Below are 10,718 nucleotides of genomic sequence, written 5' to 3'. Positions count from 1 at the left end.
CACATTGTTCTAGATATTCCTAAAGTGAGGTACCACTGATAAATTCATAGTTAAAGGAGAAAAAGAGTAAGTTAATGATTTAAAGAAGTAACCCCTGGCATCAGAAACATTGAATTCTTACCAAGATAGGAAACATTGGATTTCCTTGAGTATACAAACTTATTAAAAAGGTGTTACTGCTTTGACAATCAGTTTCTAGTGATGAAAGAAGAAAAATTGGCACAGCATTTTAACCTTTTTAGTCATTCTCTTAGAAGAAATTCTATATAGCTAATTTAGGAAACCCTGCCCAGTCTTAAGAATCCAAAGCCTGTGAATATTCAGGGGGATCATAATTCAAAGAACCTTCACTGTACATTTGTTGTGGTTGGTAATTCATTTCTGTTGTCCGGGTTGAATCTAAAACCTTTAGGTTGGGTGGGTGTGTTTTCTTTGCTCTCTTCCCCTGAAAATCACTGTCAGAGTGAAACCAGTGACTTACAACAATGTTGGCCAGTTGAGTCTGCTTGTCACATGGCTTAGGGGTAGTTTTTGATGCCTGTTTTTCCTGTCCTTGGTTTTGACCTTTTTAAATCAGAAAGAACTTTTTTTTTTGTTTTCTCTCATAATCTTGGAATCACATGTAGTGTCCAGAGAAATAGAAAGTGGTGATTACTGGTGACTTCACCCAATATTCACATTCATGTCAACCCAACATGTTTACTGAGTGCCTGCTGTGGTGCGTACCACGGTTCTTTTTAATGGGACTGACTCTAGAGTTTTAGTCATTAGGGAAGGAAATATAGGGACCGAGAAGTAGTTCAGGATCTAACTTCACCTATTTTGAAGGACCCTAAATTTAACTGACGCTTTATGCCTTAAGCATATTGCTTCTAGGAAAGATGTTTGGCCTAGTTTGAATGTGTTGTCTCTGTGCTCCTAGATTATTCATGTGTGTATATATATATATACGTGTGTGTGTGTGTATATATATATATGTGTATATATATATACACACATACATACACACACATGCTTTATACACATATGTTTCAAGTGGTTAAATTAGTTTTCCTTAATCTATTTTTCCTTCTAATGGTAAATTTGTACAATTGATCAGATCCTTTAATTGTTCAGAAAAAGCTTCTATTTTAGTCATCCAAAGAATTCAACTCTGCTGTGGTATCCAGTATCAATACAGTTGTGTTCTATACATTTTTACACAACTCTCTAGTTATCTGCTGGCAGTCTTCACATGATGTTTAAAAAGGTGATGTGTGTATGAAGGATGGCCAGAAAAGGCATACAAATGTTACCCTATTTTGCCATTCTTAAAAACCTTTTGGTAGTTTTATTTTTATTTTCTCTCTCATCTAGAAGTGTTTCACCTAGCATTTCTTACCATTTTTATTTTAAGCCTACTCTCCCAAGATATCACTGATTTTCTCCTTCTTCCTTTTAATTAGTAATGGTGCCCTTTCTTGGATAGGAAATGTCCACACTTCTCTCTTACTCATTTTCTAAAGTCTAACCTTTTGAGTACACTTTTAAAAACGGAGTCCATGTTCTTCAAGGACAATTTATGGTCAAATTTTGCACAAGATTCAGAGTTTTATGCATCTGTGATAAAAATTTTACAAATTAAAAAAAAAATTTACAAATTATTATATAAAACTTGGGATTGTACATGAGTTGGATAATGTAGACATTCATATAAATCTTTCCTTAGTAAGTCACTTTTTAAAAAGTGCTTTAAAGTTTACAAAGGGTATTCCTTATAACAAACCTCAGAGATAGTTCAGATCTAGTTTGGAAGTGATCTGAAGATATGGTTCGTTATGTGAAAATAAGTTGGTCTTAGCAATGTTCCTAGGTGTGATTTAAAAAAAAATTAAATTACTATTTAAGTTGATGTTAATTCACTAAGTTTGAGATTACATGCCAGGAACTGAGATCAGAGGAATTAGTATTCTCTTTCAGCTTCTGAAGGAGAATTGAAGATTGAGCAGAGATGGTATAAAGAGCTTAGATACTATTCTCATATGGAAAGTGAGCTTTTGATTTGATAGGGAGCTCATTAGCAGTGTGAAATAGAATGATGAGGTATGAGAAGTGAGGTTTTAAGGGTATTCAAGTCCCTTTCAAGGATTTGTTCTCAGTATTAATTCCCCTTATGTGTAAATAGATTTTAAGGCTAATTTAGCTCTGGGGTTTACCATAATCATCTACCTGGAAGGACTAAATAGAAAGGGGCTATGTAGAGAGAGGTAGGATTTGATCATTCACTAAAAGATGAAATAATATGAAAGGCACTGTCACTAGTAGAAAAGGCAAACAGCCTAATGTATGGTTCAGTAGGTCATTTTATATTAGCACAGTGGATAAAGTGCTGGGCTTAGAGATGAGTCTTTCTGAGTTCAAATCTGGCTTCAGACACTAGCTGTGTGACCCTGGGTAAATCACTTAACCTTGCTTGTTTGCCTCCGTTTCCTCCTCTAATGAGCTGCAAAAGGCAGTGGCAAACCATTACAGTATCCTTTGCCAAGAATACCCCGGATAGGATCCTAAAGAGTCAGACAACTGAAAAACGGAATTTTTGAAGGCGCATTGTTCAATTGCTATTAGTTATTCTTTGCTAGAGATTCATTTAACACAAACTTTTATTATTTGGTTTTTTTCATTACTCTGTAGAGTATTGAAATCTACAACAAAACTTCCCTCACACAGAGTTGATGCTTCTGACTTTTCACTTGGAGCCATTTGTTAACCCCAGCTAGAGTATTTCACAGGATTTTCTTCTTGTAAAGTTGTAATGATAGTTACAATCAACAATTAAGGGTAATAACGGAAATCTTTTCTAACTTTATATGAGGTTCTAATCTCCAAATTCACTGGTGCCTTTTCATGAACTAGTGACTACAAAAGAAACTAAAGCAAACTGAGTCCTACCTTTATGTGACAAAAGTTATTGCCCAACACCATTTACTTGATGGTTGTGAGAAACTGGATTCTAGTTCATTTCCTAGGTGGAGGAGGTCAAAGGAAGCCAACCAAATTTTATTATAGCAAATTTAAGCAAGTAGAGGTTACTATTTTGGGGAAAATTTGCACTTTAAAATGATGCACTGGATGTTGATAGGAAGTATTTCCAAAGGATAGATGGATATTGATCTAGCCTGCACAATAGTATCTTTGAATTAGACCTCACATAAGCTATGTCTAGTGAACCTGGCCTAAGCATATATTTATAGTAGCTTCCTAAGAACACCAATCATAGTAAGGATTTCCTTAGTTATTTGGTGAAATCTTCTATTTCTGCTGCATCCATGGTGACGAATCTGTGTGATGTGACACACGAGTCCCATGTAGTGTGAAACCATGCTGAAACCATGTAGAATCCTGAACAGAAGCTTTTGTGAGTTATTGTTCCCTCTATGTGTCTATTTTATTAATTTAGATGTTGGCTAAACAGAGTTGTGGCAAATAGTGCAAGGTGAGTGGGCATCCTTTGCTTGTTTGGCAGGCAAGGTGCTTGCTTCTGGGGTGCTATTGCCCAAAAGACTGATGGGTAGGAGTTGAAGGGAGTGATCCCAGCAGCTCCTCCCGACTCTTGGCTAGGAAGGGTCACTCTAGAAACCTTGGCTTCTAGAACTGGCTCTAATTAAGAGGATATTTTAACATCTACTTTGGTTAATAATCTTTTTTATACGTAGAAGTTTTGTAGCATGACTTTATGGCTAAACATATTGTGTCTTAAATTATTTAGACCTATTTGGTTTCTAAATGTTATTTTGTGGAACTTGTTTTAAAACAGTAATAAATGGTGTTATTTTATAAAAAAAATTAAAAGTATATGTATCCTTTTTTCTATGACCACAGGATTAAGAAACCCTAGCAATTCCAATTTTATCAATTTACTAGCGTTTGACTTTTGGGGAATTTTGAGACAACATAATTTTCTCACTCATTCCTTTGACTCCAACTTCACTTGACTTATAGAGAGTACAAGATTCACTGAAAACCAGGATCATATATTTTTATCATTTCCTCTTCTGCATATAACACCATATTTGTGGACCTGTGGAATCCAACCCTCAAATCAAATGGATTCATCTGTCCTTCATTATCCTTGCTACTTGACCTACCTAGCATTAGCATCTTCACTCGTTAACCTACTTCAAGTAAATCTTCAAGTCAACTCCTGACTTTGTGTGTGCGTGCACATCTCTTTATTTGTTATGGGATCATGAAAGGAGGCTGTGCACATAGTTCATCCCCCAGTGCACTGGCTGATTATGAGATTCCACGGAATGAATGGTTCAGGGAAAACTAGGATTTGACCTTTCTGCCCTTAGAAGAAGCATGGTATCGTGGAGTACTATACTTGAAGTCATGGGAGACAGGCAAGGCCCCTTACTACTGTCTCACCATTGGCGTTTACCCTCTCTGATCCTGAATTTCCTTATCTGTAAAATGGGGAGATGGCCTAGATCCATTCCAGCCCCAGGATACAACCTGTAACCAAGCCCAGAGTGACAATTCCCACCATAACACAACTTCCCACTATGCATTTTTAAAAGCTTATTTAATAAAAGGCTTAGAGATATGGAAAGACATTCAAAAGTAAATAAGTTACACGGGTACATTACAATCACATCAGCAAGACTTTCTTTAGTGTATTAATTTTTTTATAAAAAGCACACAAAAAATAAAATCTTCAGTCTGGTCTATCACAACTGTACAGCAAAAGAGGTAAATAATATATATAATATAATATATATGTACACTATTTTAATATGTAACAGTCTTTAAAAAGGTTGCCACAGGCAGCAAACACACAAAAGGCAGTGTCTGATCATTTTCCAAAATAAAAGTAATATACTTATTTATACGCTATTAAAGCATTTATACGATAGTCACAGACTGACTGTTCCTGTGCTCTGTCTCCCCCCAACAGACCTCCAACTTACAGGTTTAAATAAGTGATGGTCGAAACAGCTGCAAATTGTTTTTAGAAATATTAACACAACAGGAAGGGAGAACATCTGATCTTAAATACAGAAATCTCTTCTAGAAACATGCATATTCTCTGTAAACCTAAAGAGTTAGGCTTTCCAGTCTGGTAACACCACCCCAGAAGCATGCCCCAGAGAGAACACTGAAACAGCTGAGGCTTGAATATGCATTGGATTCTCCCTTCATCCTAGCATATGGTATGAGAATGAGAAGTGGCTTCACCGAGGCAGTTGAAATGCAGACAATCCCTTTTGACTCAAGCAGCATATAAAACCCCTGTACCACTGGTCAAACTCCATTTGGTACAGTGGGAGGTATGTGGATGGTAGAAGAGGAGGGAATGTATTTTAACCATGGATTAAAGGCAGTTAAAAAAAAAAAATGGCATTACACTGCTCCCCTCATGTGTAGTTACAAGACCAAATTCACAGTCCAAATCAGAGGCGGGGAACCCCTTTTCTTTCAAAGGACAAAAGTCAGCCTAAGGAGGTATCAAAAGGCAGCAAAGCATGTATCCACACTGTTACCAAAATCATACCCCAGGTTGTATATGGCACTGACAGTTGACAATAGGCCTTCAGGCAACAGGTTCCCCCATCCCTGCCTGGATTCTGAGATCTGTATTTTATGCCCTTCCTTAGGTGAGTGGTGATGGCGGCTATTACAATGGATAGAGAATGCTAGGGAGTGGGGAGGAGGCAGAAATCCTTAGAGCTGGAGACACTGATTATCCAGCTTTTCCAAAGCAATGGACTTTCTGATTAGGTTAAGCAGAAGAAAAAATGTGATTGAACCTATCACAAATAGAGAACAGCACCATTGAAGGATATGTTTACCTTTGTTTACAGATTCTGCTTTATATGCACTTTATTAGCCGTGATTGCCTTTAATTCTTTAAAGATACAAATTTTTCATATTTTACTATAGATAACTTGTCTCTCCCCAAGTTAACAAAGATACTGTCTTGTCTTCTTTGTCTACCCTTACCTGGGAAGGTCCCTGCCAGCTGGGGTCGGGGAGAGAGAATCACTTTATTATTCAAAGAATTCCAAGAGACTGGGTTCTACCACTTTCTGAGTGAATGGAAGGGTCTCATCTGGCTGACAGTTTCTGTTACAAGATCAGCTGTTGTGTGTCTAAACAAGGACTGAAGCTAAAGGAATTTTTAAATAGAAAAATCTTGGGACATATAAGTAGCACTTCAGGGCTGAGCTGAGAAGGCACTCATATTGAACTTAACTTCCTACTGCTGGATCACATACAAGATTTTAGACAATCTTAGGACACTGAATTTTCACAGTCTTATGGAGGAAAACTGATCAGTAGGCAAGGACTGAGGAAATCTAGATCATTCTCTAGGAAGGCCAGGCCCTGGAGGGAGACGCATATTAATGTATAAATGATACTGCAGAATACCCAACAGTGCATAGTTTACAAGCAATCCCCTCCCTTAGATCACTAGCCTGATGTGCCTAGTTACCTAGACTCCCTCACTGGAAATGCTATGCTACTTCCTTTGGACCTCATTTATAAAGTTTAGGTATGTGAACAGAAAATAATCCATCCCTAAAATCAGACAAGGCTCTTCTGAATCCCACAGGCTATTTTCAAAACTTTTTTCTTGTTCTAAGTTTTCATTCCATTAATTCCAGTGAACCTGTATCCCACTAACAATCATTTTGTTTTGGGAATAGAATCCTTGGCCTACTTGAATGAAACCCAAACTCAACCTGAAATTGAAATGGCTTTTCACGACCATCACTCTTAACCTATCCGAGAGTGGAGGCAAAGAAAACTGAGCAATCAGCACTGTTTTCAATTTCTTAAAAAAAAAAAAATCCTTAAGTATTTTCTGACTTGGGCTCTCTGTCACTTTTAGCAGTTCTCCTCATTTCTTCCACTGTCAGGGGGCCAGTTCCCACAATGACTGATAGAGAAGGTCCTACCTCCCCACCACCTCCCCCCCACATACATGGGTATCATTTCCCTCTGAGGGCAGGTAGGTATCTTACTTTTGGATAAACAAATTGGGCCTCTGGAAAGCAAGAGGCCCCTGCTCCCTGAGAGGATGTGAAAAATTAAATAGGAAAAATAAATAATTCCCAAATCACAACCCTTTTCCATCTACTTCAGTGACTGCTCGGACATCTGAAGAAATCCAGGAGTCTGTCTTCCATACACCAGTGGTCAGTAAGGGGCCAGTACAAAAGGGAAGGCAGTCAAAGCATGAAACCCGAGGGCATGTTTCAGCAATTTAGGGGCTGGGAGTGGACTGGTTTGGACCTTCAAACTATAGGGGACCACCACCAGGAAAGATGAAGGCTGTCATCCTTCTAGGATTTATAAGTCTAATTACCAAGGAGGAGGTCCTGAATGACTTTTAGCTAGTCAGTCCTTAAGTACCCTCTTTCATAGTAGCTAGGGACCAGAAGGCATCCATGGGTATGAGAAATAAGGATAAGTCCAATTTAACAAAAATCCGGCCACCTTTTTCCTCCACACTCTGTTTACCAGTCTTCTCCCCACTGGCAGAGACAGCCCTCTCACTAGCTCCCTTTTCCCCAGGAAGGTCTATTAGCAGAGACAGGTGCTGCTAATTTTGGCTTGGATCTCCAAAGGTTTAAGAAATTCATCTCTGCTCTAGGCAGAGTTGCCAGGAAACAGGAAAGCTAAGACCTTGAAATGGGTAATGGGGTAAAAGAAATCTGGATCTCTGCCACTTCTTCCTTTCACTCTTTTCCCATCTGCCCAGGTGCATCCCCAGCAGCCTCCCTCCAGGGGAAGAAGGAATGCTGGGAATGGATACGGAGAAAAGCTTTGGTTTGGGTATCCGTGTGCTTGCCTGCGCCTTGCTATCCCTGGCCAGGAGCTTGGCCAGGCTAAGCACCAGGTGGTAGGTTCAAGGAGAAGACCAAATGTTCCTCTCCCAGAAGGGGCCACCCTGTCTCACCCACCTGAGCCAGGAAGGAGAGACACTGTGCATCTTGCTGGCGGAGTTGCTCAATTTCTGCTGGCGCTCAGTAAGCTGTGTCCAGGAAGATAGGGTGAAATCTTGCAAACTTAAGCTAAGCTTTCCATCCCCTAAAATATCTTCCAAGTGACTCGGGGGGAATGGAAGGCCAAGAAAAAGGGGAAATTGTGCAGCAAGTTTAGTGTCCAAAAAGCAGCAGAAGTAGCAGCAGCAACCAATAGCCTCATGGCTTGGTGAGGTGGGGAGATCAATGACTCCAGGCTGGAAGTCTCCAGAAGCATGAGAGAAGGAGTCTTACCATTCTGAAAAAGCACAGGGACAAGGTCTGACAGACTCAATATAAGGAGAACTGAGTCCTGCCCCAGGTAACACTGTTCCCAGGGCCTTTATAAATTAAATAAAAGCTTTGTCTTTTGTTGTATTTTTTTTAAGTCTTCATGATTCCCTTCTGACTCCCCGCTGAGTGTCCACTGGGCCTGGGAGCTGTAGCCACAAGGCAGGCGAGGGTTCAGAGAGGGAAATCACCCGGCACAGGGAGAGTGGGGGAGAACCAGCCTCACTGCTTTCCCAGCTGAGTCCACCACCTCAACTCATTACACCTCGCCATCTTCATCTGAGCTCCCACTGCGGCTGCTGCCACCGCCGCCACGGCCACTGTTCTCCTGTCGGGCCTGGAGGCGGGTGGCAGTAGCTGCTGCAGCAGCTGCCGCCGCCGCTGCTTCTTTCTCCTTCTGCTTTAGCGCAGCTGCCTTCTTCTCCTGTTCTGCATGGCTCTTCATATGGGCACTTCGGCTCTTTACCTTGAAGAAAACCCTGAACAGAAGAAGGAGAGAGGTTAAGCTGGGTCACAACCAGACTCCTTTCATAACTCCAGAGAGTAGGGCACTCAAGGATTGTCTGCTATCATCTCGACTTCTTCAGATTAAAAAGTCTGGGATAAGAGTCACTAGGTGTCAAAATGCTGTGTAAAAAGACAGGATATGGGTTCAAATTCCACCCCTGACATTTATTACATATAATAATATATTATTGTTATATATGTAACATATATTATTATAGTATATATTTATAATATTTTATATAGTATATAAAATATATTTATTATATTATATTATCACATTTAGCCTCCCATGGCCTCAGTTTCCTTCTCCATAAAATAAGACAGAACTGGACTAGACAGTTTTCTCTATGTACTCATTCACTAGATACTTCATGTCCTGGCTAGGTCTTTTAAATGACACCCCTCTGTGCCTATCAACTAGGGAATGGCTAAATGGGATGAAATACTACTTATTATACCGCTGTGAAATAATGAAAGGGATAGTTTCTGGAGAACAATATCTGTAATAGTAATATTGTAATGATAAACAACTTTGAAAGACTTAGGAATAACCGATCAACACGATGAAAAACCAAAATTCCAGAAGACTTCTAAGGAAGGAAGCTATCCACCTCTACAGAGACAGCTGAGTCACAGTGCAGACTGAAACATATTTTTCTTCACTTTCTTCTGTTTGAACATTGCTAATGTGGGCATTTGTTTTGCATGGAGACACATAAGATTATCTTTTTTCCTCTGTCCTTAACAGACAGGGGAGGGAGAAAATTTGGAAATGAAAATAAAATTTAATTAAAAAATAAGACCAATGAATAAAAATAATCACACCCCTCCAATGTTAAGTAAGCAACACCTTTCCTGCCCCAGTCAGGAAGAAGGGGAACCAGGGGTCAGGGGGTGGGCTGGAGCTGTATTTTAATTGTTCACCCAACAGCTCCAGAACCCCTTCCTGTCATCTGCCCTGGCTCAGGCATCACTCAGACTACTCTAATCCACGCAATTTTGAAACTCCCACCCAGGATAGGTATCGGAGCTTAGTGAGTGACTGCAGACTCACACGGCTCAAATACAGTTGCCCTCAAACCAAGCTTCACATACAACTCAGCCTTCTATTCACATCACCTTGCCCTTCAGCTAGTGCCACCACCACCGTCCTCCCCTCCCCCACCACAAGCAAGAAGATGGGAGGTGGAACAGGTAAACTAATTCCCCATCCATGTCCATCATCAGTCAGCACAAAGTCCTACGTGAATACTCATCACTGTTTCTCACTCAGTCCTACACCCACACCATATATACACTGTCTCTCTTTGGGGGTGTAATTTGGGATGCAACAAGTTCCAAAAAGTTTCATTAGAATCTTGCTGAGCCAATCACTGTGCCAAACCCTAGCAGGCTCCAACCCGGCCCCCGTATCTTTTAAGAGATTTCCCCATTTGTCCTCAAAATATAGTCCTACAAGTGCCCAGCAGCAGTTGTCCAGAGATCAGGATGTAAACATCACCAGAGATAAGGAGGAGGGGATACGAAAGCAGTCTGGAAAATAACCTAAGAGCTGAGCTTAATTTAGTACATGTGCTTCAGGTACACCATCTCCTTTGAGGTGAGGCAAATAACTACTAATTTTATCCCTATTTTATAGATGAGGAAAATGAGGCTCAGAGAGATCAGGTGATCCTGGACAAACGGAGAATTCAAACCCAGGCCTTCCTGACATCCAGTCCACCATGTTATCTATTATGATGCCACGATGTCTGTCCGCCAGACGGGTCAGGGTCACACAGTGTGACCAAATGCTACGTTAGCCCTCATGCTCCCGCCAGTCCCAGGCCGGCAGGACTCTATCGAGTGATGTCAGCTGCTGTGGCTGCTGCCATCACCATCCACCAAGAGCCAACTCTGCCCATCACTCCA

At 40.4% G+C, this 10,718-nt stretch overlaps 1 protein-coding gene across 3 annotated transcripts in view; it reads right to left on the bottom strand.

The window, feature by feature from the left end:
* Positions 1 to 8,377: 8,377 nt before the first annotated feature.
* MIDEAS (mitotic deacetylase associated SANT domain protein) overlaps positions 8,378 to 10,718 on the bottom strand; it is a 124,717-nt gene continuing 122,376 nt past the window's right edge. For all 3 annotated transcript variants that reach the window (XM_072629169.1, XM_072629170.1, XM_072629168.1), the window contains exon 13: positions 8,378 to 8,779. In XM_072629169.1, coding sequence (XP_072485270.1) covers positions 8,560 to 8,779 — 220 coding nt within the window. In that variant the 3' untranslated portion in view covers positions 8,378 to 8,559. The remainder of the gene's footprint in view (positions 8,780 to 10,718) is intronic.

The sequence above is a fragment of the Notamacropus eugenii genome, chromosome 1, assembly GCF_028372415.1.
Source record: "Notamacropus eugenii isolate mMacEug1 chromosome 1, mMacEug1.pri_v2, whole genome shotgun sequence".
Taxonomy (NCBI): Eukaryota; Metazoa; Chordata; class Mammalia; order Diprotodontia; family Macropodidae; genus Notamacropus; species Notamacropus eugenii.
Note: the sequence above shows the minus strand (reverse complement) of the source record. Positions and strands in the feature narration are given on the sequence as shown.